The 26,025-nt window shown below is 57.7% G+C and overlaps 8 protein-coding genes across 8 annotated transcripts; 4 read left to right on the forward strand and 4 right to left on the reverse strand.

Moving 5' to 3' along the window:
* Positions 1 to 69: 69 nt before the first annotated feature.
* Positions 70 to 2,541, reverse strand: MKK02DRAFT_39011 (putative sugar transporter; the record flags this gene model as incomplete). The annotated part of the gene is made up of 13 exons (XM_053090396.1): positions 70 to 327; positions 403 to 464; positions 514 to 589; positions 638 to 725; positions 779 to 982; positions 1,035 to 1,139; positions 1,200 to 1,478; positions 1,559 to 1,662; positions 1,709 to 1,789; positions 1,845 to 1,959; positions 2,011 to 2,089; positions 2,135 to 2,251; positions 2,301 to 2,541. 13 exons carry the CDS (start codon positions 2,539 to 2,541, stop codon positions 70 to 72), a joined length of 1,809 nt encoding a protein of 602 aa, XP_052944111.1.
* A 1,412-nt stretch (positions 2,542 to 3,953) lies between these two features.
* On the forward strand, positions 3,954 to 5,510 carry MKK02DRAFT_17699 (uncharacterized protein; the record flags this gene model as incomplete). The annotated part of the gene is made up of 5 exons (XM_053085825.1): positions 3,954 to 4,262; positions 4,310 to 4,596; positions 4,648 to 4,807; positions 4,849 to 4,956; positions 5,004 to 5,510. 5 exons carry the CDS (start codon positions 3,954 to 3,956, stop codon positions 5,508 to 5,510), a joined length of 1,371 nt encoding a protein of 456 aa, XP_052944112.1.
* A 1,471-nt stretch (positions 5,511 to 6,981) lies between these two features.
* Positions 6,982 to 8,759, reverse strand: MKK02DRAFT_39013 (uncharacterized protein; the record flags this gene model as incomplete). The annotated part of the gene is made up of 3 exons (XM_053090397.1): positions 6,982 to 7,629; positions 7,674 to 8,693; positions 8,745 to 8,759. The coding sequence occupies 3 exons, from the start codon at positions 8,757 to 8,759 to the stop codon at positions 6,982 to 6,984; spliced, it is 1,683 nt and encodes a 560-aa protein (XP_052944113.1).
* A 416-nt stretch (positions 8,760 to 9,175) lies between these two features.
* Positions 9,176 to 9,917, forward strand: MKK02DRAFT_39014 (uncharacterized protein; the record flags this gene model as incomplete). Its single annotated transcript, XM_053090398.1, has 2 exons — positions 9,176 to 9,208; positions 9,267 to 9,917. 2 exons carry the CDS (start codon positions 9,176 to 9,178, stop codon positions 9,915 to 9,917), a joined length of 684 nt encoding a protein of 227 aa, XP_052944114.1.
* A 4,310-nt stretch (positions 9,918 to 14,227) lies between these two features.
* Positions 14,228 to 15,783, forward strand: MKK02DRAFT_28965 (uncharacterized protein; the record flags this gene model as incomplete). Its single annotated transcript, XM_053087676.1, has 4 exons — positions 14,228 to 14,354; positions 14,448 to 14,607; positions 14,636 to 15,089; positions 15,139 to 15,783. The coding sequence occupies 4 exons, from the start codon at positions 14,228 to 14,230 to the stop codon at positions 15,781 to 15,783; spliced, it is 1,386 nt and encodes a 461-aa protein (XP_052944115.1).
* Positions 15,784 to 19,186: 3,403 nt separating this feature from the next.
* On the forward strand, positions 19,187 to 20,246 carry MKK02DRAFT_18217 (FAD dependent oxidoreductase; the record flags this gene model as incomplete). Its single annotated transcript, XM_053085911.1, has 6 exons — positions 19,187 to 19,240; positions 19,275 to 19,369; positions 19,390 to 19,508; positions 19,555 to 19,746; positions 19,813 to 19,970; positions 20,016 to 20,246. 6 exons carry the CDS (start codon positions 19,187 to 19,189, stop codon positions 20,244 to 20,246), a joined length of 849 nt encoding a protein of 282 aa, XP_052944116.1.
* Positions 20,247 to 20,508: 262 nt separating this feature from the next.
* MKK02DRAFT_3957 (uncharacterized protein) lies at positions 20,509 to 20,952 on the reverse strand (the record flags this gene model as incomplete). Its single annotated transcript, XM_053090662.1, has 1 exon — positions 20,509 to 20,952. A coding segment is annotated over one exon (444 nt), but the record flags the coding sequence as incomplete, so codon positions are not given.
* Positions 20,953 to 22,299: 1,347 nt separating this feature from the next.
* Positions 22,300 to 22,545, reverse strand: MKK02DRAFT_8295 (uncharacterized protein; the record flags this gene model as incomplete). Its single annotated transcript, XM_053093704.1, has 1 exon — positions 22,300 to 22,545. A coding segment is annotated over one exon (246 nt), but the record flags the coding sequence as incomplete, so codon positions are not given.
* Positions 22,546 to 26,025: the final 3,480 nt, after the last annotated feature.

Raw genomic sequence — 26,025 nt, forward strand, 5'->3', positions numbered from 1 at the left:
ATGCCTAACCCACAACCACATGCCCCCCCCCTGCCAGCGACACCCCTTCACTTGCCTTCCCTTCGGCGGTCACGCCATCCTCCCCACATCCTCCGAGTGCTGCACCGTGCCCTTCTCCTTCTCCTGGTCCTTCTTTCCAAACCTGCCGCCGCCCTTCTTTTTCGAGCTAGTCTTCTCCTCACTCTGTAGCTCCGGATCGCCCCGCTGACCTGTCCCGCCCAGGATCTTCTCTGCCTCGGCCGAACCAGCCTCGGGAATATCACCCGACAGGGAGATCTTGACGGGGTTGGCGGATTGCTCGTGTGCCAAGGCGAAGATGAGATCGAGCTGCTACGTCAGTAGGCATTCTTTTCTCAAACACAGCAGGCGGTGGGAGCATGCGAAGTTCTGAGGAGGACATACCTCTTCCAAAGAGTACTTCTTGGTTTCAGGGAAGAAAAGAACGATAGCGGGCAGGATTATCACTGCAGGGTTAGCTGAAGCTCGAACGGATTAGAGGTCTGCGCAACTGACCCAAGTTGAGGGCACCAAAGAAGGCATAGGTTCCCCATCGGATAGAGTTGAACATGGGTCCTGTGACCATGACGACCTGTCCAGATCAGTCTCAATTCCTTTCCGCAAGCTACGGTGCTCATACAAAGAAGTTAAAGAGCCAGTTTGTGGCCGTCGATAACGCGTTAGCGGGCGCCCGGATACGTAGCGGGGTCACTTCGGCCGGATACAGCCTTAAAAATCAGCATGAGACCAATTTGTTTGACTCGAAAACGCTAAAGCTCACCAAGTCATCCCGAGCCATCCGACCGAGAACCACGTGTTGAACAAGAAGAGACACAAGACTGATACGCCCTGCGCACCCTTATTTCCTTGCTCCACGCTGTTGTAAAGACCGGCGAGGACGATGAAGGTGCAGCCTTGAAGGAGGGCGCACCAGATCATGAGAGGGCGACGGCCGACGCGCTCAATGATGGCGATGGCGAAGAGCCTGGAGGTCAGCAGCGACCTAAGAGAAGTACGAAGGTATGATCAAGACATACGAGGTGAGGAAGTAGACAGTCCCGTTCACCCCTGACAATACACGAGAGAGTTCGGCGGTAATACCCATCTGAGCGAGCACACTGGTCAAATAGTAAGTGATCAAGCTGTTCTGTCAGCTCTCATCCTCGCTAGCCATGTTGTCATACTCCAGATACCTGACTCACTTGATACCCGTGATCTGCTGGAAACACTGTGACCCCATGCCCAACAAAGTCCGCCGGAAATGCTGGCTCCGGCCGTGTGTCAAAAGCTCGCCAAGCTGGAAATCACCGGCAGACTGGTTGACCGCATCAACGATACCGTGCCAGATCTTTTGAACAGCTGGATCGTCCACGGTCTTGCCGTCCAAAGCGGCAAGGACAGCGAGACATTCGGCGTGTCGGCCTTTGGAGGCAAGCCATCGAGGGGATTCGGGGAGGCGGAAGATCCAGAAGAGGAAAAGCCTAATTGAAATTAGCTGTAGCGTTGATGAGGGAGGAGACGGGGATACGCAAAGGCAGAGCAATTGAGAGGACATGCTTACATGGTGAAGGTAAAAACGCATTGGAGGGCGATGGGGACACGCCACGAACTTGGGCCGTTGACAAAGTAGAATCCAAGGTTGATCCAGTAGGCACACATGATACCCTATCATATCAGCTCGAGCATAGCTGCGGACTGGGAGATTGCTCACAAAAGTAATGAGACTGCCGGAGAGGAGGAGGAGCTGGCCACGCCGGTGAGGCTTGGCACATTCACTCTGATACGTCGGGACCTGTAGAATCAGCGGACTGTCTGCGGTTTTTTCGGAAGGCGGTCGGCACACTCACAGTAGAAGTCAGAAGGCCGTTGAAGATTCCAGTAAAGATCCTAGCGACAATCATCATAGCGTAGTTGACCGCTCCCGCTTGAAGACCGGTACCGACGATCAGCCCAATGCCGGCCCTGATGTATGAGTTCCAGATCCATCCAACAGACACCTCCTGAGCGACTTACCAGACAATGGTCTTCTTCCGTCCGAGCTTGTCGCCGAGCCACAGGTTCACCAATGCACCGAAGAAACAGCCAATGAGGTCTGCAAGTATCAGCTCTGCTTCAGGAGCGGCCGCGAGACACTCACAGGAAGCGACGAGGAAACTTTGAAGTACAGCCGCCTGTTGACCGTTGAATCCGTCCGCCGTTTGCGGGAAGGTCTGGATGAACGAAGGCAGCGTCAAGAGCGCTGACAAGACACCCTCTGACGATCAGCCAGTGTCTAGCGTACTCCCTTAGGATTGGATACTTACGGTCGTATCCGAACGTGACAAAGGCCACACCGGCAAGCACATTGACCATGACAAGCAATGGCTTGCCATGTAGCCTGGACGGGCGCAAGCTCGCCGCATGCGCCATGTCGACCTTTGGCATCTGACTTTCGGGGGTTGTTATGCCACCTTCCTCATTGTAGACCGTCGAGTCGGTCGATCCATGTCGGCCACCGTCGACGCCTTGAGCGGTCTCCGGACCGGTATTGGTAGTACGCGCCATGATGAGTGCGATGCGAGGAGGTAGGGATGTACTTGATGGGGCCAATAGGGAGAAACAAGGGGAACGATGGGGCCACGAGAGGGGGAGACGGGGTCTATATACCTCTCAACCGAACGGGTCGGGCGAGCAGTCAGCTTGACGTAGTGAAGCTATACCCGAAGCGCAAGTCAGCAGACCACGGCCTAGGAGCAGCCCCGCAATGCCTCGGGCGATCAGCGGGGTTAAAGATTAAGCAGCGACGTACGAGATGTGGGCTTCCTCAAACGCCCCGCGCGAATCCTACCGAATCTCGCTAAGCCGGGGTTGTGATAGCTCCGCGCAAGTCCGCGCAGCTCTCCGCATCTGGCGCTCCCATCATCTCGGCCATGATTACTCCCCTCATCCGACTATCAACCGACAACATCCGCGTTCATGCTTGTTAAGTCAGTCACCGAGTACTCTTCGAGCAAGGTAGTGCTATCTGCGTATGCCGGCGGCTATTGCTGACTTCGACTCGAAGAGGTGGAGGTCTTCTTTAGCTTCTTCAGCTGTCAGCGCCGAAGTTACCGCTGACGTCATACTCGAGTACGCAGATCTGATACAGCCACGTGGCTGTCTGTATGCTTGATCCATCTCTAGGGGCCTGAGTTAAGCATTTCTTCACCTCCGCCTCCTTGCGGAGACGAGAGGTATGCGGTGTGCATACACAGGAGCGCCTCTCCCTCTGACTCACCCTTCCTCTTGATTGTTTCGGACAACGTACTTGAAAGCGGTGATGCGAGCTGTCCAAAGGAATGTGTAGCGTGCCAAAGGGAGACCCTCCGCGGCCCGAAATCTCGATCGCTCGTCTGGATTTCTCCGCATGGACCTATCAAGATTTTCATTAAGCCCCTTGCATCCAGAACTTTGCTTTGCGACCGACACAACTCAATCTCGCCAAAGACACCCAGCGTGAGCTGCTTCGCTATGGAATGTGAGCGATAGCCTCGATCAGTCATACGACTAGGATTAGCGGTAAGCAGGGCGACGGTCGACACGCGGTACTAGTATCCACCATCACTTAGATGAAACGCACGCCCCATACTTAGCCGACACCCATCACCTCAAGGCGCCTTGTTGTCACCCTCGTGCGCACCGGCCGCTTTGATATCTCCGAATCACTAGCGCAGTGCTCGATTGATCTCTACCCCGCGCCCTGCCCAATACCGACCTAGTCTAGGAGCTGGAGCGGAGATCTGACTCGACACCTCCACTTCACCTCCCGGCAAGGGGAAAGACAGGTGTCAGGTATTTCGATCGATCTCCCTCACCCGCCCTCGTGATATAGCTCGAGTTCAACCTCGACCCTCGACATCTGCCTCTCTACATTCCTCCTCGGTCCACCTCGGTACACCATGTCCGACGCTGCGGCCGCCTGCCTGGCGTCCTCGTTCATGGTTGCTGACCTGAGCAGCGTCAGTGAGTGCTTTTGTCGCTCGGCGCTCGAGCCCTCAGCTGACCCCATAGCTGGACCGTTCTTCCTAGGATTCATGCTCGAGTCTTTTGGTGAGCTATCCCTATGCGCACAGCTGATCTCAGGCATGGGCGTCGTCTTTGTCCTCTCCGCCGACTATCTCCTCAGTGTGGCTTCTCGGCGAAAACTAGCCTCTGAGAGTTCCCGTCGACTAGGCGTTGCCCTCGTCGTCGTAACAATGACCATCAGCGCCGCTCAAACGCTGGTCGACTTGGTGCGCGGCTTCAGAGTGAGCCCCGTTGTTCTCCTTCTTTCGAGTGCGCCAGCTTATGCCAGATATTCGGCACCAACTACATGAACATTGCCAAATTTCTCTCGGCCGACCCCCTCTTCTTCGCCTCTCCCTTTCTCGGCATCCTCTCGGCCTTCATCGCCCAGCTCTTCCTCCTTCGCCGGATAGTCCGCTTCCTCTCCTCACTCGAGTTATTATGGCCGTTCCTCTCGCGCAAAATCATCAAGATCACCTTCACAACAATCATGATTGCATCGATGGTATTGGCGGCGGTGGCTGGCTCGATAGCATCGGCGCAAGTGTCGGGCACAAATGGACTCTCGACGTTGGCGTTTGTGGACACCATGGGATCAAGAGAGTGAGTCTTACTGGTATCGGTCAGAGCTGATTGTAGATTCCGCTTGTATTCGGGCATATGGCTCGGTACGGCCGTCGGCGTCGATTGTATCCTCTGCTCCATCCTCTGCGTGGAGCTATGGTGGGCGCGGCGGAAGCTCAGTATGAACGGGACGTCCATGCAGGAGTTCATGACGAGGCTTATTGTAAGTTGTTTTCCATGCTGAAGGACTCAGCTGATGACTAGCTCATCACCTTTCACGGCGGCGCTGCTGTGACCGGTCTCCAAGTCGCGGTCCTCCTCTTATACTACTACCGCCAGAACACCGCTTGGTGCTACTTCCCCATGACCCTGGTGAGCAATTTCTGTATCCTCTCTTCTTGCACAGAGCTGATCCACAGCTACCCAAAGTCTACAACATCACACTCATCCTCTCCATCTCCCTTCCTCAGTCCCAAGCTGGACGACCCCCGTCTCAGATCTCCCTCCCCACCATTCAGCCCGATCTTGCCGCGAACGACTTCCGGATAGGCTCCCCTACCAACTCCTCTGGGATCTTTGACGGTCGGCATGGAAACGTCCACGGACACGGGCTCGGTCATGGTCGGCATGTCATTTTCAGGTCGGACGGGAGCGGCGGTGTCACTCCCGCTGGGGATGATCTGAAGAAGGATCTGGATGCGGAGAAGGAGGGTGGCAAGGAGAAGAGGGCGGGGACGCCGGGGAACGGCGCGAGGTTGTCGCAGATCGTTCGGACGAGCTGGAAGCAGAATCAGGGGCTGTTGAGCTGGAGCTTGATACCTGGGGACATGGCGGAACCTGAGATGGAAGAAAGGGGCAGATGGGGGAAGAAGGTTGACGAGGATATGGTGAGTCTCCTCTTAAAGATATTGAGGGGAGGGAGCTGATAACAGTATACCGCTCGCACACCCCGCCCAGCCTCCGCACCCCAGCCCCGCCGTCCATCCCTCCTACCCCTCCTCGACTCTCCATCATCTAGCTCACCATCCCCCTACTCGCGCTCCAACTCTGGATCCGGCGCAGGACGTATCGTCTCCCTGGGCCCTGGTGGCCTCGGCGGCTCCGACGCTCAGGCCGTCACCTCTCCGCTCACGCGATCCTTTACACTCCCGCTCGCCCCATCACCCCGGGTGGATCGGTTCGACCTCTCCACCGCGTCCTCCTCCACATCCACGCAGAGTCGGAATCGAATCGACTCCATACCTTCTCGCCTCTTTGACCGGAGTCCGATCCCATACCCCAATATGGTGTACTCGCCGACTCCGCGCGGGTCCACGTCGTCTAACGGGCCGGGCAAGCTACAGAGACATCAATCGGGCTCGGGCGCTTCACCCACTGGTCATCAGCATCGGCGGTCAACCGCTCCGGACATTCATGATCCGCACACTGCTATCGCGTCTGGCTCCGGCTCCAGCTCAGGCCATGGCTACGTCCTGCCTATGCCCAAGCTAGCGAGCGGGCCAGATGCTGGGATGGCTTTCCATTTCGATACGGTCAACCCTTTCGCTTCGGTCTATTCGTCGGGTTCGCAAGTGTCCCTGAATCCAACGATCGGTGGTGGAGGGAGTATCGGAAGATCAGGAGGCGCAGGGAGGGGAGCGATGGGCATGTACCCGCCCGTCAACGCTTCGGGGTCGGAGGTGCCGCTCGTCCCTTCGGACTCAAGAGCTGAGGTCGGCGGCGGTGGCGGTGGATCAGGCTGGACCCCGCCTGGAACGACGAGGGAACGGCCGGGGAGATTGTCGGTCCGGATCGACCAGAGTCCACGAACGGGGACGGGCGGAGCGCGGATGGTCACACCACCGCGCAGCGTCAGTACGGGCAAAGGGGGAAAGAAGAAAGAGCAGCGGGACGATGGGGACGACGACGAAGCGGAGGACCAAGTGGACGACGAGGCGTATCTCGGTCCAAAGAGCAGAGGAGGAGCAGAGAGGCAGCGGAATATGTCGTTCCAGGACTTCTTGGGTGCGGGCCCGTCAGAGCTGGATCCTGGGCCTGGAGGAAGTCGGTCTAGGTCAGATGGAGGGGGAATGGGATTGGGAGCGGGGGCGGGAGCGGGCGCGAAGAGGATATGGGGGTCTATTAGTGGACAAGGGGGACAAGGGGGACAAGGGGCCGGGGGACAGGGCGGGAGGTGGGGCAGGTAGATTTGATTATAATTGGATGGATTGATAGGGTATGCGATACGGCTGGGCCGGGGTGATTCTGCAAACAGCAAAAAAAAGATGCCTGCTACTCTAGCTGATTGACAGGGCGGGACCCTTGCTAGATGCCCGCATAATCTACTGATTTACAAGATTACAACAGACTTCCAAATGATACAACTTCGGCATACTGCCCTACGTGACGCGTGATGGCCTAGCCCATCCGGATGACGCTCGTCCACGCCTCGTGACTGACCTGCACTCCTCTCTTATCCCACTCCTCTACGCTAGCGCCCTCGGCCTGCCTCATCCGCCGCAACGCTGCCGGCGAGATGCACTTATCATCCACGTTCGTCAATTCCCGCCATTTCTCCGTCTCCCCCTCATCTTCTTCCTCCGCCTCCTCATTCATCTCCGTTTCCCCTTCATCTGTCTCGGCCAGCTCCGCCTCCGCCGCCGTCTCCGCATCCCTATTCTTCTGGACCGGTAGCTCTCCGCCAGCGCCTGCCGATGCCGGATGCGCCGAGCGGAGTAGACGAAGCCGAACTAGCTCGGTCGATCCGTGCCACAACGAACTGATGACGCCATTCATATCCGCTTTCCTCTCGACTCCGTCAAGCCGATCAAAGACGTCCTCTTCTTCGAGGTCGGGTGCGAGGGAAGAATCGGGAAGGGTGTGGATGTATCGCAGTTGAGGACTGCTTCTGGTCCCGGCTGCGATGTGTGGAGGTATCAGGTGAGACCGGGCCTGTACATCCTCGCGAGGACTGTACGGCAAGAGCCAGGGGAGGTAGACTTCAGTCGTACGTATAGGAACGAGGAAGAGGGTTTCAAGGACAGGGAGATTGGGGAAGTGAGCCATCTGACATGAGCGTTGTTATTGATATTCTGCATGAAGGAACATACCTTGAGAGGGTCACCCGTTGAAGACCGGAGCAGTAGCCTGCGGAGCTTCGCAAAGCTCACGCTAGTGCTGACAGCAGGAACAGGCGGTATGGCAAGATAGTAGGTCGCAAAGTCCGCTTCGACGTCCCAGAGGAGAGTTTGTAGATCCTCCAGATCCGATATGGCGACTACGAGCCGGTCCACTGCCAGCCTGGGTCCAGCGTAATTGGTATATAGCTGCCGGACGGAGGGAGAGTGACGGAGGAGGTCGAGAATGGACCGTACGGCGTCCGATTGGTCCGCCTCATTGGGATGACTCGCGCCTACGCTCTCGATATGTAGCCGCCGTAGTTGCCTGTTGATCCTCGGCGTGAGATTACTGCTTGACGTCGACGGCTCCCAGCTCCGCGCCAGAGCTGAATCGATGCTGACGCTCAGCGACTCCAAAGATGGGGCGAGACCGCATACTAGGCTAATGATGACGCTGGACTTGATCGCGCCTCTGCCGAGTTGGATGTGCCGGAGTGAGGGGAAGGCGAGGGGGTGGTGGATCATCCGGACCTGGATGGGGTCTTCGCACGAATACACCTCCGGATCGAACGGGGCGATGATCTCCAATGCGGTGAGATACGCCGCGGTGAGCCGAAGTAGCTCCAGCGCTCCATCCGATCCGGCTGTCCCCGAGACCACTTTGATCCGCTGGACCATCCTCTCTCTCCCGGCTGCTACCCCTCTGGCCATCGCCTCCGCCTTCCGCTTCAGCGCCGCCCGACGGATATCTTCACGCCCTTTTGCCTCTTCAGCGAGATGTAGCGCCATCGTGAGCATAGGCACCGCCCGAGGTCGGTAAGACGGGCGCTGGCCATAGTACGGGCTGACGCTCAGATCGAGTGAGCGCCATATGCCATGTTGCGCCCCGAGGGTGAGCTGCGGAGCGACTCGAGCGAGGGAGAGGGCGGTGTAGTGGTCCACCTGGACAGCAATCATGGCGATGAGCTCGTATGGGAGGTCAGTGAGGGTAACGCATTGTGGCTGGGAGAGCTGATTGTCAGCTTGCAGTCTTTCGAACATATGCTGTATATTCGGACCGACCCTTGGATCCGGCATATTGGTCTGGCTCAATGCAATTGAGGGTCTCGCTGGGCGGATCCGGAGTTCTGGACGGAGAAGCCGCAATTGGGCCTACATGCCAGTCTTATCCAGCACGATGCTGCCAGAGCCTATATGCGGATCTAGCCCTGCGCGATGCGGTGTAAGGGTAGGTGATCAGGCTATAGTCTACATTAGGCTAAGATAGAGACTGTGGAGATGTGCAGAGTCGAGGTATAGTGCATCTGTTTGGCGGAGTTGGGTGGCAAACATCCCCCGGAACCGTGTCCGGAAATGAGCAAGCTGCCAGCTTAAAGCTTCGTCTCCTCACATTCTATTATACATCTGCCTCGCTATACCACCCTAGGTATCTCGCTCGCCCAGTGGGAGCCAGCGCTGGAGATAGATCCCAGGTGACTGCAGACCGGTAGGAGATGCTGGAGGCTCTAGCCAGAACAGTCAAGATGGTATGTTATAGAATTCTGCTCAACTCGGACACTGCGCATGTGATGCTGACTGGTATAGATAGCCAAGAACACGTCCACATCCTCCTCCCGACCCCCTCGTACGCTACAGAGCCTGCCTCAAGAGCTCATATCCCTCATCATATCCAACCTCGACAGAGCAGGCGCCATATCCCTCCGACTCACCTCGTCCGCCTTCTCAAATGCCACCGAAGAATTTTTATGGCGCACCATCGACTTATGCGTTCCACCGCACTACGGCGAGCTGCCAAGTGTCCAGCCATGCGCGACCAGCGAGGATAAGGCGTACCGGGAATGGGCGGAAGGGATGGCACAGAGCGCAGTCGTGAAGGTCAGAGCTGCGCTGAAGGATAAGATGCGGAGGGTCGCTTTGGCAGGGGATGAAAGGCGCATGCGGATGGTGGAGATAATCAGGGTCATGGCGATTCCCGGCGCAGTCTACGGGTTTCTTCATACCCTTGAAATCGTTTCGTCGCATCTCAAGCGACTCGAGCTCTACGTGCCGGACCGGTACGTCTTCGACTACGGGTGGCCGGCTGGGCTCAACGAGACGCTCGACTTTAAGTTGATCGATATCGGCCTGGAATTCCCCGCGCTCACCTACGTCTATATCGGCAGGAGCATATGTTTAAAAGACGAAGACCGAAATGTATTTGTCCGTAAAAGACGAAGCCTTTCCGCCACTGTCTAAAAGACGAAGTCCGGCCCTAAAGGACGAACGGGAATGTTCCGGATCCGGTGATGCCGATCCCCCACTTAACGTCATCCCCCAAGGCTCGGCTTGTAATCTCACTCAGCTGGAATCAATGTACATCCATCTATCCATCTATCTATCTACAACTCTATTTTAGAAGAAAGCGGCGTAGCGGTCATCGAAAGCGGGGTCGGGGCATTTACGCGTATTGTGACCTTCCTTCTTACACCGGGCACAGTGCTGAGGCGCACCCGCTGGCCTGCCCCTCCTCTTCCCCTGTCCCCCAAACGCCGGTATCTCCCGCTGACTCGCCTCGGTCGGCCTGACCCCTCGCGTCCCCCTCTTCTGCCTCTTCCGCCCATGCGCCATCCTGATCGGAAAGGGTTGTAGGTGCTCGAGGGTGGCAAGGTCGTCGGTCAGAATGACGGCGAAGGGTACCGAGTACGCCTGTCGCCAAGACGCAGAGCGATATTGAGGTCCAGCGAGGCTGTAATATTAGCTGGTTCTTGTGATGATCAGAGCTGAAAGTCTACTCACTCCTTGACCCTGTTGCTCGCGCGGACCTTCTCCAACACTGCCACGACGTGCTTGCACGGTAGCATATGCTGGCGGGGTATACCGCACGTGCACGTCGCCGAGCGCGTCGCCCAGTTGACCACGACCCATCGCTGCTGATCCGCATGGTCATACACCCCCATGATCCGAGCGAGAGCAGTAGGGATGGTCTTGCCGGTGGTGAACGCCTCGTCGTTTTGGGTGATTACGACGTCGTGTCGGACAGCGTCGCTGGCAGATGTGAGCCAATTAAAGGCGAAGGGGCAGTTGGTACCGTTGTGCTGGGTCGATAGCAGCGAGCGCTCGACCCAGTTCTGGGCCATAAGGTCCCAGATGCCCTGCAGGAGCTCGACGATGGGACGACTCCGTAAGGGACCGAGCCAGTTGTTACACTGCTCGGAGGTATTGGAGGTGGTTGTACCGTAGCGAGGGAGGGGGAAGGCGTAGGTTGCCCATTGGTCGTGGGGGATGGAGTTGATATAGAAGGCCGCGTCCGGGTTCTCGCTCTCCAGCGCCGAGAGGTGTTGCTTGAACTCCACCTCGGTCTTGGCGTACAGCATGGAGTTGAAGGAATCGACCGCTTTGGCCTTGTATGCCTCCTTGATATTGGCTCGCAGATGCTGAGCGCAATGACCGTGATGGGCGGCAGGGAGGACGGTACCGACGGCGTTGAGCAGGCCTTTCTGCCGGTCCGACACGATGACGACGCCCTCGAATGCGAGACTGGGAAGGGCGACGAGGAGGTTCTGGCAGAACCAGCTCCAGGTGGCGGTGGACTCCGACTTGACGAGCGCCCAAGCGAGGATGACGATATGACCCTCGCAGTCAGACGTGGAGGCGAGGAGGAGGTTGTAGGTATTGTGGGCGCGAGAGTATGTCCCGTCCAGGGTGAGGAGAGGCCGAGAGTGGTGGAAGAATGTCCGCGCCGGCGATGGGGAGACAAAGAGGCCCAATATCGCCACGTCCTCTTCATCGTCATCGCCACTGTCCCCATCCTCTGAGTCCCTGCCGTCCCCACCCTGCCCAGCTCCATCTCTACGCTCCCGATACCCATCCAGAGGCTTGTCCGTCTGGAGATCCAGATGAGCCTGCGGATCCCGCTGGGCTAGCAGGTCCATATAGGCGGGGGACGACGGAAGTCGGCGCAGTGGTTGGCCGCGGTGTCCCCCCTAATCTCCTGTACCGCGCGCGAGACGGCCTGGCGGCTCAGATCGTCGATGGTGGAAGCGCGGAGGGGACCGATGAGACCTTTGGCGGAGGCTTCGGCGAGAGGGGTGCCTTTGTTGAGTCGTGTGGCCTGCATGTGTCAGCTATATCAAAGCCAATAGTTGCGTTATTGACTCACCTCGGCGAGAATGAAGCCCCTTTGTCTCGCTCCAAGTCGCGCGGGAACGCCGTGAGGAGAGCAAGTGTGTTCGTCGATGAGAGTTTGAACGATACACCCGCCCGACGCCCCGTGCGACTTGAGGTAGACACGATATTTACAACCGTCCCCCTTCTTGAGCGCGCACGAAAGTATCCGCGATCCCGTCGGCGCCTTCTCCGCCTTGACGGACGCCTTGCGCTGAGCAAGAGAGAGGTGGGTGATGGCGATTTTGGCAGTGTCGAAAGAGCCGAAGGTCTGCTTGGCGTAGAGGACAGTGGTAGGGGCAAATGAGGTAGCGGGGGCGAAGGTTGGTTGATTACTGCGACGCGTCAGAATGGGCCACAATAGTCCTTAATGCGCGAGACTACCTACTCTGACATGATGAGAGAAGGCGGTAGGGCTAGTAATAGTGCTTGGCTGGCTGATGTTGTTGCTACGTGGGTATAGAAGCGGAAAGTGGAGAGGTGAAGGAGCGGAGAGGAGAGGATCAAAACAAATACAACGCGTCGCGGGGCCGGCACACTGCCGGCATGATAACAAGCCGAAACTATCCGGCTTCGTCCTTTAGGCATCCTTTAGGCCGGACTTCGTCTTTTAGACAGTGGCGGAAAGGCTTCGTCTTTTACGGACAAATACATTTCGGTCTTCGTCTTTGGCCAGGGTTTACCCTGGTACTTTGCTGCTGATATTTCAAACTATGATCGCACCTTGCTTGCCCAATATCGCTCGAAATTTCGATGTTAAGGTGCCTATGGACTCGATAGATTCATAACCACCTTCCAGGTTTTTCAGGGACCTCTTGTGCATAGTAGAATGTCGAGATGTAGGGAATGCGTTTTGGCCAGGTGAGGTTGAAAACGCGATGACGCGGTTCGAGAAAGTCCGTGCGCGTGTTTCACATTTGCATGCATGCGTTTCAGCCGGCCTCCACCGGTCAACCCGGCCAATCTCACAAGTACGGCTAACTGCATACTCCCCTCAACGCGAGCTAGCATGCTCGGTAGGACCTCATGTAGAACTGTATGAAGATTCAGGGGCACGTTGATGATCTGACCGACACCACGTCAATCTAGTCTGCCGCTCACTGCAGGCACATGACTGCGTCGCAATCCTACCTGGCTGTTCTCGGCTGGTCTTACGCGGACGGGAGTGTTTACGGCTACGGCGATGAGGCGAGAAACTAACACTTGCGCTTTTCACCTTATTCTGAGGAGTGGTAGATTGATAATCCTGCAGTAGGACCACTCCATGCATTCAGAACGCCTAGAATCACGAGATCTGAAAAACATGAGAACTAGATGCGTGAATGCTGTGCCTGACCGAATATCCCGGAGTATCAGAACTTGTCGTGCGGGAGATTGTGGCGAGGAGAAGAGACGTGCAGCATATGAGATGGGGACGGGGACGGAGGTGTGTGGGGAAAGAAGGCGAAGCGAGGATGGCGTCTTACGACCCGTACCCAGAGATCTGGGACCGTAAACGGCGCGGACGGTGGCTGGTCGTAGGGAGGCTAGCTTGAACTAGACGGAGGGGGTAGGAGTCTAGTCTCTGGACTTGTATTAGACGGGGAGGTATGCGAGTATCGGCGAATGGGGATGAGGAGGATTCTGAGGTATTTCGAGGCTTTGAAGGTGTGCAAGGCAAGACATATATTGAGCTAAGGTAAGAGCTAGGTAGATCTTGACTAGGTAGCTTATGAAAGATCAATTCTAAGAGAAGAAGCAATCCAAGGCGAAATATCCCGCCTTTCATACCCCTGGGCAACCTCACTCCCATAGTACCGCCTGGGAGCCGTATAGGACCGTATAGGACCGTATGGGATCGTCCGAGGCAGTATGAGATCGTACGAGGCAGTATGGGATCATACGAGGTTGACTGGATCGTACGAGAATGGAGTGGGTCCTGAATGGTCCTCGCTGGGATTGGCGTGCGAGGGATGACAGGACCTAGCATGGGGAGGTGGTGATCTGGGTCCTGACATGGCGTCGAGGAACGAGGGACGAGAGTGCGAGCGATGTGCAAGAAGAGGAATAGCGAGTCAAAGGGCGAATGTATCAAGTGGCTATCTGTCCAGGGGCAATGTAGATCGCTAGGCTACTCGACCAGGCTAGTGGTTACAGAGACGAAAGACAAGAGAGAAAAGGCTGACGCGAGTAGACTATTCGCCAGCCACGCTTGGCATGTTCGCGCATACAAGCAAGGTCTTTGCAGCGGCATCCAGCCCTCGAAGACAGAAGATAAGAGGCAAACACACCATTCCGTCAACTATGAAACATGTTACACAGACCGCCTGTAGCGAGGTTGTCGCCACCCATCTCATCATGAGCTCTGCAACCGATTAATAATAGTCGCTACATGTCCGTGACCCCCCTCAAGCGATCTCGTCATGACATACTCCTCGCACACAGCATGTGATCTGGGCTGGTCAGGCGTGAGGCGTGTCGAGGCGGACGACCAGAGGCCGGTCAATCCGTCAGCCGCCGCTTTAGACGCAAGTCACAGGCAAGGCAGAGGTGGGTCGATAGCGGCTTGATCGACGCTGATCAGTGGATGAGGCGTCAAGGGACAATTTATCTCGGGCTTGGACAAGGCAGCCTGTTTTATAGCTAGAGTTCCTCCTTTCATCGACCTAAGAATCATGGCCTGCAGCCAAACGGACTCAGAGCGCCACTTTGAGCTCTCAGCATCGGGCGCGGAAGACCTGCTTCCGCCGGAACCGATACATAGTCCCCTGACCCTGGCCATGACGGGAGTTCGCGACCGTCCGTTATTAAACATATGCTCATATCGGCAGCTGTGCTGTGACGCACGCCGACCTCCTCCCCGTGCTATGCCGGATGGCGCCTAATCTCCTCACCCTGCTCGTTGAGGAGCAATGGTACCTTTTGCCTCCGCCAAGCGGGGACGGCATCCCGGACTTTCCCACCCTCATAACCGACACTAAAATCACCCGTCTACAAATCCCCTTCTTTGATCGCCCGGAGGAGGACGTCACCATAGATGACGATTCTGCGCTGCCGCTGCTCGACGTATTGGAGCGGTGCACCCAGCTACAACAGCTCTCCCTGACGTACACCGGCTGCGACTGGGTCGGGGACCGCCTTATCGAATTCTTCATCACGCACCGGACCTTGCTAGACTTACATTGGACGAACGATTCGTCAGGCGTGAACTTCAATCTCGACGTAGGCGAGGTGTTCCCCTCTGTGAAGAGGCTGGTCTTAGAGTCGCTCAAGTGGTCGGACATGGTACGTCCATTTCGCTGGATCTCGGGCGAGCTCCAGCTGACACATTCAGTATCAGCTCGTCACCGATGCCCCAAACATCGAGACGATATGCTTCTTGCTCCGGCCGGACGAGGACGCCAAAACCATCAAGCCTATCGAAGGCATAAAACTGACCACCCCGTTCGGCATGATGCCCAAATTCGCCTCTGACATCCGTCGCTGCCCATATCTTCACACCATACAAACAATCGAAAGGGACCCAGAGGAAAGCACCGGCCTGGAGGTCTTTGACCTCCTCGACGAGGTCGAAGCAGCGGGAACTCGGACGGGCTGGATCCGGTCTCTTCACCGCGAGGGCGAAGAGCTGCTCCATGTACACCTGCTCTCGGACCGCCTCGAGGTCGCCGATGAGCCTTGTGCCACGCCGGAACCGGATTATAGCGATTGGTCCTCCCTGATCATCCCGTACGACGCGGCGGACGGGACTCGGCGCCAAAAGGTGTTTGTCCGCCTCGCTGAGCCTATCTGGCAGGACTATACCGATTTTGACGAAGCGGTCGTTCCGATGGAGATCATCAGGGAGATGCTGGAGGTGGAGGGGATTGATGAGAGGGATTGGATGGGCAGGGGACTGGAGGTTGGGGAGCTGGCGTGGCGGGTTTTGGTGGAGTGGCGGGAAAAAGTGGGGAGCGGGGAATTGCCGCGGTCGGGATGAGCGCGGTCTGTCAATGTGAGCCGTTTACACTCATGGTCCTATGGAGCAGCAGCTGACTTTGGCAGATTCATGGCATGGTCGATACGTCGCACCTACCTGTGACCGATACCCACATTTCACAAAAAATCAATTTGACATGTTCGAGCGGTCGGAGCGCTATACAGCCGATATTCCTCTTGACCGCCTCACGTCTCCCAGTGGCTTTCGACGTTGACACGATGCTGCCCGAAAGTTTCAGGCGATAAAGGGAGGAATGCGTTAGTGAGAGAGGAGATTTGAGAATTGCGTCGGGGCCAAAGCCAATTTTCAGCTCGCCATCACATGTGACTTTCTGCTGAGAGGATGACGATGCGCCATACTATTCGCTGAAGCTGAAGTGAAGAATACATGTCTATTGCAGGGCTGAGATTCAGGGGACTCAAGCCACTGCAAAGGTGGAAACGGCGGGTGGGGGAATATCCCCCGGGACCAGTCGCAGACAGTCGCGTTGTCGCCTCGACTCCTCGAGCCCATGACCCTCGCATCTTCACTTTCATTTACTCTCCTTTACACAATCAGTCTGTCTCAAAGTAGGACAGAGACATGTCGCTCACTGACAGCTATGAGAAAGGGTGGTTACAAGTGTCCAAGCCGGCGTCAGTGCGGACTCGGTCGAAGAAGGCGAGTCAAACTGCTCACAACTTCTGCCGACACACAACTCCGTGCTCATTCACGTTATCAGCAAGCCTGAAGCTCCGCAAACGAACATGACTGACTCGTCAGCTACCCATTCAAGGATGTCACGCCTCCAGCCGCCACCCTCCCACCCTCCATACCCTACCGCAAGAAATCCTGTCCTTGATCGCATACCATGTCGACACACCCACCGCCATCTCCCTTCGTCTCACGGCGTCCATCTTCTCAGCCGCCGCGGAAGAGCGACTATGGCGCACGCTGGACCTCAGTCTGCCCCCACACTGCGGTCGGCTGGTTCTCGTTCAGCCTTGCCCCGCGAGCGAGACGGTGGCGTACAAGGCCTGGCAACGAGCGGTTAAAGGGGACGCGCACATCCTCGCGGCGGCGGTCTTGAAGGCCAAAATACAAAAGATCACCATGGCGGCGGATGCGCGTCGGATCGGGATGGTAGAGGCGGTGACTGTGACGCCCTTACCGCGGAGCGCGCCAACAGCCCTCTACGTCCTCGAACTGGTCTCGCCTCGTTTGAAACGCCTTGTCATACGGTGCCCGGATCTGTATTTCAGCAACTACGACTGTACATCTCCATGGTACCAGACATTCGATGTCAGGCTCCTCGAGCCCAACTATACTTCCCGGCACTCACTCGTATCGTGGTGGGGCCGCTGGCCGCCATGTACGCAGATTTCATCTTGGTTCTGTGCAGAGCCGCACCCAATCTTCTTGCGCTCGAGATTTACCAACAATACTACCGTATGACCACATATTCCCACCTTGTCGCTTCTCCCACAGCCGTGCGCAACCACGACACAAAGGTCGTAAGCCTCCACCTCTCGGTCGCCGATCCCACCGATGACGACGGGGACATCGACGAGGAGGTAGAGGAGTTACATGCGCGTCCTCTGTTGGCCCTTCTGCGGCGGTCACCCCAATTACGGGAGCTGTCTCTGCTGTATCAGGGGACGTCAGATACACTCGGAGAGCCCCTCGGCGATACCCTACGGAGCTGCAAGCAATTGCGCGATCTCTGGTGGTCCGGGGATGCCAAAGCTGTTGAGGCTTTTTGCCGGGGAAGTGTACTATTCCCATCCATTTCGCGGTTTGTACTGGACTCAGGAGGGTGGGAAGATATCGTAAGTGTAAATTGCAAGGAAAGCAGTGAGGTGCAGAACTGATATTCCCAGTTCGAGCTCGCTGTGGGATCTTCTGTCATGTCCGGGCCCTGGACTTCCACTCGGATGTACCCTTTGCCGCCACACCACCCACCCACTTCGGGCCCTTTGCGCTCACCCCCGCCTTTGCCGCAGGGCTCCGCTGCTGCTCGAGCTTGCGCGCCATCCACACGACCTCTGAACGCCAATTCTATCGCCCTAACGATGCCGTCCGGATCTTTCCCCGTCTCGATGAGATCGCCACATCGGGCAGCTTCACGGGCACGGTCAAGTCTCTCTGCTTCGGCGGCAAAGAGCTACTCCACGTACGCCTCTTCCAAGAACACGTGGAGGTTGCCGACGAGATCATCTCCGTCGCTGGTGGAGATCCTGCGTCTCACATCATCCCCTACGATGCGCCGGACGGATCTCGGCGGCAAAAGATCTATGCACGCCTTGTCAAGCCGGTCTGGCAACAGTTCAGCGACCTGGACGGGGCGGTTGTGCCGATAAAAATCATCCGGAAGGTGCTCAAGGCCGAAGGGTTGAGTGAGGCGGAGTGGGTCGGAAGAGGGGTGGAAGCTGGAGCGAAGGCGTGGGAAGTTCTTTCTCGTTGGCAGGAGGCACAGGGGAAGAGTCGGAGATTTTCGGGGAGGATCCGGTCGTCATCGCAGCGGCAATGTGAGTCTCGATACCGACTCTTGCATCTATATCTAACGCTGACGGTCTCAGAGCGAGGGCAGATCCTCAGGCCGGCATCCGGGTTGTCCCGCCTCTCGCTCGATATCGCATGATAGAAGCAGGCGGGTATGCATACGTGGTACTTGTCGACTAGGCCAGTACTTCAAGAGTCGAGCCTCGACGAGTGGAGTCTCGGTTTTCGGTTGTCAGGTGGACTGGCTGTGCGTCGATGGCGACACGTCGTAAGCCAATTATGATCTTCGGGTGCGGACTGTAACGCTGACCAAGCAGAGCCATCTCCAGCCTGAGCTCCGTCCGCCTCTCCAGCTCACGCCGACCGTGCTCTGGTGGGCTCGATGCTTGCCTCGGCGACGCTATAGCCACGAAGCAGCTGGGTCAGCACTATCTGCAAGGAAGGCCGGGAGGGCGTTCCCCTTGATGTGCTACTAGAATCAAAGGCGGCTAGTGCATAGTGCGGGATACCGACCGGAAGAAGTTGGGAGGTATGGATTCGAGGTGGGCGCGTAGTGCTGGGGGACATGTACTAGGATAGGGAGGTCCACCAGGGGCTACTGGGGCTGCGTGTAGCATATGGCTCAGACAGGTGAATACAAAGGAGGTATGAGAACATCCGCCACCTGATCACTCCGACTAAACCCGGAGGTCAGGCGCGGGTGTACGGATATAGCTAGCAATTACGGGATCCTGGCGTCATGCGTTCTTATCTTTTTAGCTTCTCGGCACCTTATCGGCGCGCTATCATCATGGAACGACACGCCAGCGTCCATATGGGTCAAGGGCCGCTGAAAGTCAAAACAGCCACTGAAGAGCTTCCTGCGAGTGCTTCTCCACGTGTCATCCTTGTATCAGTCTCATCCACCGTTCCATGGATATAGATGTCAAGCTTCCCGCAGACCTTCATCTCGACAGTGTCTCACTGGCAAGCCTCGGTATGTGGGTGCTGACTCGCACGGCTGAGAGCAGAATCGGGGTCCTACCAGTCTCTATAACTATGGAAAAGGTAGCAGCTTGTCGGAGAACGCCCATGTCGTTATCATCGGGGCTGGAATGACAGGCGAGTCAAAGAAAGAAGAGGAAGACGCTCCGATGCTAAGCGAAAAGGTGCATCTTTGGCATACCAACTCATCAATCAAGGCGCTCTACCGAAAGGAAAGAAGGTGGCTGTACTGGAGGCGAAAGATGTGGCGAGCGGTGCTAGTAAGTCTGCTCGTATCTGGGGGTCTCCGTCGCTGAAGAAACCCAGCCGGCCGGAACGGTGGACACGTGCGACCTGCCTCCTTCCATTCTTATCCCGGCCTAATTCGCCCACTCAAGGACGGCGGTGCTGGTCATACTCCTGAAGAAGCGGTTAGGATTCTCGAAGATGAAGAGGAAAATATGCGCTTGGTAGCGCAGATAGTGGAGCGAGAGAAGCTGAACCAGGGCGCTTTCGGGGGTGTCGAATGGAAGATGAGAGAGAGCCTCGTTGGTCAGTCTGATCGCCGTTCTGGTTCAGACTGAGCTGACTTCCAAGTGTTCCGAAATGAAGCGGAGAAGAAGGCCGGGAAAGAGGCACTTGAGGCATATACTGCCGCTCGAGAGAAGTACGGGTATCCGCCGGCACAGGGAATCAAGTTCGTGGACGACGCAGAGGAGGCGAAGAAGGTGAGCAGGACTTATGTCTTATGGCTCCAGGTAAAGGTCATCTTCGACTCATGCGGTCAGTTCACTCGCCAAGATCACGCTGCAGGCTATGCCGTCACTCCAGCAGGGATGGTCCACCCGCACAAGCTCGCCACTGCGCTTCTCCGCCTAGCTCTCGCCACAGGCCAGTGCGAGCTATACTCCTGGACCCCGGTGTCGAATTTTGAAAAGACCGGCGAGACCTGGATCGTCCATACCAGTGAGGGGGACATCACAGCGGAACAGGTGGTTCTTGTCACGGGAGGGGGGTGACTGGGCGAGGAAGGTACCAGGACTAGTCTAAGTGCATAGAGATTCTAGCGACAATACTGAGAGAGCGAGATAAAGAAGAGAGAAAGCTACGCTACGCTGACTAACCTAACTACGAAAGTGAAAAGCGGAACTATAAACGGCTATATAAAAGTGGCTATTTGAGTGTGGCATTCCCTACGGTAACAGAAGACCCGACCCCCATCCCCCTCCTTGCAAAATCCAGCACCACCTCATCATCCTCGTCGAAGTCCGCCGCGTCAACCCACTGCCTATCCTCCGATCCATACCCCTTCCATTCCACAAAGTACTTCACCGCCTTGCCCTTCTTCCGCCTGCAGTCCAGTATCCGCGAGACCTCATATTCGTTGGAAGAGGCGATGACTGGTGGGGGACGAGCGAGGGGTGTACGACCAGGGAAGGTAGATGGGTCAACGTACGGGCGGAGGCGGTCGACGTGGAAGACATTGTGGATGTTCTTGCCCGGGATGGCCAGACGGAAGTTGTGAGAGCCGGTTTGCTCCGTGACAGTGTAGGGGCCGATGAACTTGTCGTCGAGCTTTTTGATTGGACGAGTGGTGGCGACGTGCTGGGAGGAGAGAAGGACGCGGTCGCCGACCTGGATGGTGGGAGCTGTAGACGTGCGCACCACGGAGAGCGCTTCCATCCGGTCCCGGGCAGCGTGGAGGGAAAGTGTGGCGAGCCGACGAGCGGCCTCCAAGTTGGCGACACGTAGTGAAGCGTCTGGTACGGTATCCGAGGCGGGCGCCGAGGCTGCAAGGGCGTCGCGTGGATTGAAACCGTAGACGACGTGGAAGGGGGATTGTTTAATGGAGGAATGAGGTGCACTATTGTAAGCGAACTCCGCAAGGGGAAGACGATCTGCCCAGTCGTCCTGCAGATAATCGGAATAAATCCGCAGCAAGTGCTCCACCGTCTGGTTCACCCTCTCCGTCTGACCATCCGTCTGTGGATGGAACGCCGTGGATAAACGCGTCTCCGTCCCCAACAGCGAGCATTCCTTCCTCCACCACTCCGACCGAAACGTCGCTCCCCGATCCGAGGTGATGGTCTTTGGGTAGCCATGCTTGCTGACGACGTTCTGGAGGTAGTGCCGTTCCAAAGCGCGCGCATCGTCGGTCGTCTTGGCTGGGACGAAGTGTGCCATCTTGGAGAACCGGTCGACGATGACGAGGATGGCGTCAAAGCCGTTTGAGGTAGGGAGAGGTCCGATGTGATCCCACGATATATCCGTCCAAACGCCAGAGGGTACGGGCAGCGGTTTGATGGGACCGTGAGGCTTGGTCCGAGACGCCTTGGACTTCTGACAAGCGTCGCACGACCGGACGTAGATGGCGCAGTCCGAGGAGGCACCGGCCCAATTGTAGGTACGGCGTAGCCGCTCGAGCGTGTTGTCCCGCCCTAAGTGACCTGCTGAGGGTGAGTCATGGGCGAGAGCCATGACCTCGGCGCGTAGTGAAGGCGGCACGTAGATCCCTCCGTTGAAGCGGAGCACCGGCGACGATGAGTCGAAGGAGGCGGGGAGGGGAGATGGACGGGTTGTTTCTACCCGGACCGCGTGGAGGAGACGCTCGTCAAAGGGAGCCGAGGCTTGGGGAGCGGGAGGATCCGACGCGGGGGTGGTGTGGGCTTGCCCGCTCCTGCGCGGCGAGGTACGCCTCGCGAGAGCGGGACAGGCAGATGCGGCTTTTGGGCTGAGTGCGTCAACTGTATTAACCGGGATAGGGGGAGTGACTTCCGACTTGGGCGGCATGTGTACACATCGACCGCCCGCAACATCACTCAGCTGGTTATTCCATCTCTCTCCTTTCCACCTCTGCTCCTCCTCAACACCAGATAGTACTTCCGAGGCCAACGGGATGGGTATGCTATTCGGCGCTGAGACAAAGGACGGGACCCGCGGAGGTAGATCGGCGCCGAACACCTTGACGGGGCGGATGATGTGCAGCTCGGCGCAGAGCACCTCGACCGGGCGGATGATAGGCTCGATGACCGGTGGATTGAGGCGGTGCTGAGCCTCCCAGTCTGGCCGCCGGCTGAGCGTATCCGCCGCCGAGTTGAACCGAGCCGGACGGTACTTGATAGAGTAGGAGAAGGCGTTGAGGTCCTGCGACCACCGTACCAAGCGAGGCGTGAGGGGACGCGAGGTCCGGAAGTGCTGGAGGGACTGATGATCACTGATGACGACGAAGGGGTCCTCGCACGACTCCAGGACGGACTTCCAGTGCTGCGTCGATTCGACGATCGCCAACAACTCGAGGTCGTGGATGCTGTAGTTGACCTCCGCTGGAGTAGCCTGGCGAGACCAAAAGCCGACTGGGTGGAGACCATCCGGATGCTCTTGAGAGAGTATACCCGCGATGGCGAAACCGGACGAGTCCGTCTCGAGTACGGTGGGAAGATGAGATTTGAAGTGGCGGAGGGTGAGCGTGGTGCCAAACGCCGCTTTGAGACGCTCGAAAGCTCTGATGGAGGTTGGGGGAAGTGAGAAGGGAGCCGCCCTAGCCTTGTCGGTGGTGAGGACGGTGAGAGGTTTGCAGATCTCAGCGTACCTCGGGATGTACCGCCGATACGCGCCGGCGAGGCCGAGGAAGCTTTGAAGGTCCTTGATGTTGGCGGGGGCAGGGGTATCCCGTATAGCGCACACGCGATCCGGATCCATCGTGACGCCTTCCGCAGAGATGATGTGACCGAGGAATTTGATGGATGGTTTGGAGAACTCGCACTTCTCAAACTTGACGAAAAGGTTCTCCTTGATAAGGGCTTTGAGAACCGCTCGAACGTCCGCGATGTGATCGCCGCCGGGAGGGGTGAAGATTCCGATGTCGTCGATAAAGTTGACGCAGATCCGACCGTTGAGACCGTGGAGAGCTTTGTTGGACAACGCCTGCATGGTAGCTGGCGCCGACGTGAGCCCGAACGGCATGACCACGCATTCCCACAGCCCGGCTCTGGTAAAGAAGGCCGTCTTGTCCCTGGACTCCTCCTCCACCAGCACCTGGTTGAAGGACGACCGAAAGTCGAGCTTGGTAAAGGTGGCCCCCTCGGCCATGAGCAAGAAGGACTCGCCGATGTCCGGTAGTGGAGTCCTATCCTTGATCGTCAGCTGATTGACGCCCCGGCTGTCCATGGTCCACCGGGTCTTCCCGTCTTTCTTTACCGGGTGGAGATTGGCGGCCCAGGGGGAGGTAGACTTCCGGATGAAACCCATGGCGAGCTGCTCGTCCAGCCATTCCTGCTGCGAAGCCAGGTCGGCCGGGGACAGCCTGCGGAGGTGCTCTTTGTGCGGGACGGCGCCGGGTTTGATCCGTATCGTGTGGTTGTATCCGGGACGTGATATGGGGACCGACTGCGCCGCAGACTTGCAGAACGCGCCGATCAGGTCGTGGTACTCCGGCATAAGATTAGCCTTGAGGTACTCCTGATACTCCGGCGGATCCGGCTCATACGGGAATACCTCGACGGGGACGGTACGGTCGTCCTCGACGGCGACGCTACCGCACCAGACGGGCAGGTAGGCCAAGTCCTCGACGGAGATGTTGCCGAGTCGGACGGGCAGGTGGGTGGGGGGAAATGCGGGTGGGGAACTGGGAGCGTCAACTGACTTAACCAAAGCAGTTGAAGAGACTTCCGATTTGGGCGGCATGCTAACACATCGACCGCCCTCCAGAGCACTCAGCGTTTGAATTCCACCCTCATCCTTGTCCAGCTCCGGAGTGCCGCGGTACGAGGACGAGTGCGTTTCCGAAGGGGGAGGTGGAGACGCTGAGGGGTGACCCGGAGGAAGCGGAGGTGTGGGTATGGGAATGGGAGTGGGAGCGGGGGTGGGAGTTGGATCGGGAGCGGCAGGTGGACTGGAGGTGTCAACTGCCTTAAACAACAAGGTTGGAGTGACTTCCGACTTGGGCGGCATGTGTACACATCGACCGCCCTCCATATCACTCAGCTTGGTATTCTCCTTCCTTTCCCCCCCTCGGCGACGTGGACGCCGATGATGACGCGGGAGGATGGCGAGACCCGGCCAGTCGATGAGGCGGGCGTGGGCGCGTATCCAAGGTAGGCCAAGGATGATGTCGTAGGCGCAGCCTTTCATGACGAGAGCTGTCAGAGTCCAGAGACGGCCGGAGGCGGGGTGGCGTATCGCGACCTGGACCGAGTGTGTAATAGCACCTGGGGTAGCTCCGCCGTCTGCCAACACCAGCGACCGTGCCTCCTTCAACGCCACCTTTGGCAACGCCAGCCGCGAAACGAAAGACTCGGAAATGAGGGTATCGGAACAACCCGAGTCCACCAGCGCTGAGCCAGGGAAAGGGGCCGTGACGGGGATGACGAACAACTCGGAGTGTAAAGACAGCCCCGGGATGCAAGCATTTGCGGAAACCCTGACGGGTGGGGAAAGGGGAGGGGTAGATGAGGGAAGAGGAGAAGGGTCGCACAACGCATCAAGATGCATTCCGCCTACAGAGCCGTGCGTGCCCTGCAGGCTCAGTCTTTCCCCGCCTTGACTTGACCACCTCCCTCCTTTGCCGCCAGCTCCTTACAATTCCCCACCTGATGATCTAGCTCCCGACAGTACCTACAACCGCCCTTCTCTTCCGCCTCCCGAGCCGACAACTTCTCCTTTCCCTTCACTTCCGCCCGCGCAACAGTGACCGCCGACCCGCTTACGCCCGCCACCGACGCGACGACCGCGCGACGCCGAACGAGGTTGGCCGCCGAGGATTGAGCCAAAGAGAGGGAGGTCCACTCCGCCGAGCCGCCGCAGGTGTGGACGCGGACGTCATTGAGTTTCTCCCGCAAGTACGGGGGGAGTCCGGCGCGGAATTGGCTAACGAGGACGGAGGTGACGAATGGACAGGCCAAGGAAGGGGGAAGGAGGACGACCGTGGCGTTGAAGGCGTTGGCGTAAGCCTCAAAGTCGTCGCCGACCATGGAGAGGGAGCGCAAGCGCTCAAAGTAGTCCACGTGCGGCGCCGCCAGCGCGAATGCCGAGCGGAACGCCTCCGCGAACAAGAGGTAGGAATGGAGGACGGGGGACTCGTTGGTCACGAGACTGGTAAACCAGCTGGCCGCAGCCCCGGTAAGGCACCGCTGGGCCTGATCGACCCGCCGAGGGTCGTCCTCGCCGTCGGGGAAGAACGACTTGTTGGCCTCGTAATGGCGATCGAGCATGGCCAAGTATGCGAGGGCCCGCTCCGACGAATTGCCCGCGAAGCTCGGCTCGAACTTGAAAGGTACGAAGGGAATGACTTGGGGACCCTTGTACATGTGGAGGAGGGGGAGGAGGGCGGCGAGGGTGTCCGCGTCGAGTGAGAGGCCCGGAGCAGGGGACGACGGGGAGCTTGATGCGGCCGGAGCGGCGCCCGCAGGGGTTTGGACCGGCTCGGGTGCGGAGCCGAGCGCAGCGAAGGAGTTGACCTGCTCGGGAGCGCCGAACGGGGAGGGTGAGTCAAGGGCCGCACGCCTTGCGGCGCGCTTCTCTCGGTTGGAGGGCATGATGGGGAGGGTGTCGCGATCTACTGCAAGGAGAGCCGGGGTACGTAGATTTTTCGCTCTTCTGTCACGGGAGGGGGGTGACTGGGCGAGGAAGGTTCCAGGACTAGTCTAAGTGCATAGAGATTCTAGCGACAATACTGAGAGAGCGAGATAAAGAAGAGAGAAAGCTACGCTACGCTGACTAACCTAACTACGAAAGTGAAAAGCGGAACTATAAACGGCTATATAAAAGTGGCTATTTGAGTGTGGCATTCCCTACGGTAAC

The sequence above is a fragment of the Dioszegia hungarica genome (genome assembly GCF_025882075.1).
Source record: "Dioszegia hungarica strain PDD-24b-2 chromosome Unknown MKK02contig_16, whole genome shotgun sequence".
NCBI lineage: Eukaryota > Fungi > Basidiomycota > Tremellomycetes > Tremellales > Bulleribasidiaceae > Dioszegia > Dioszegia hungarica.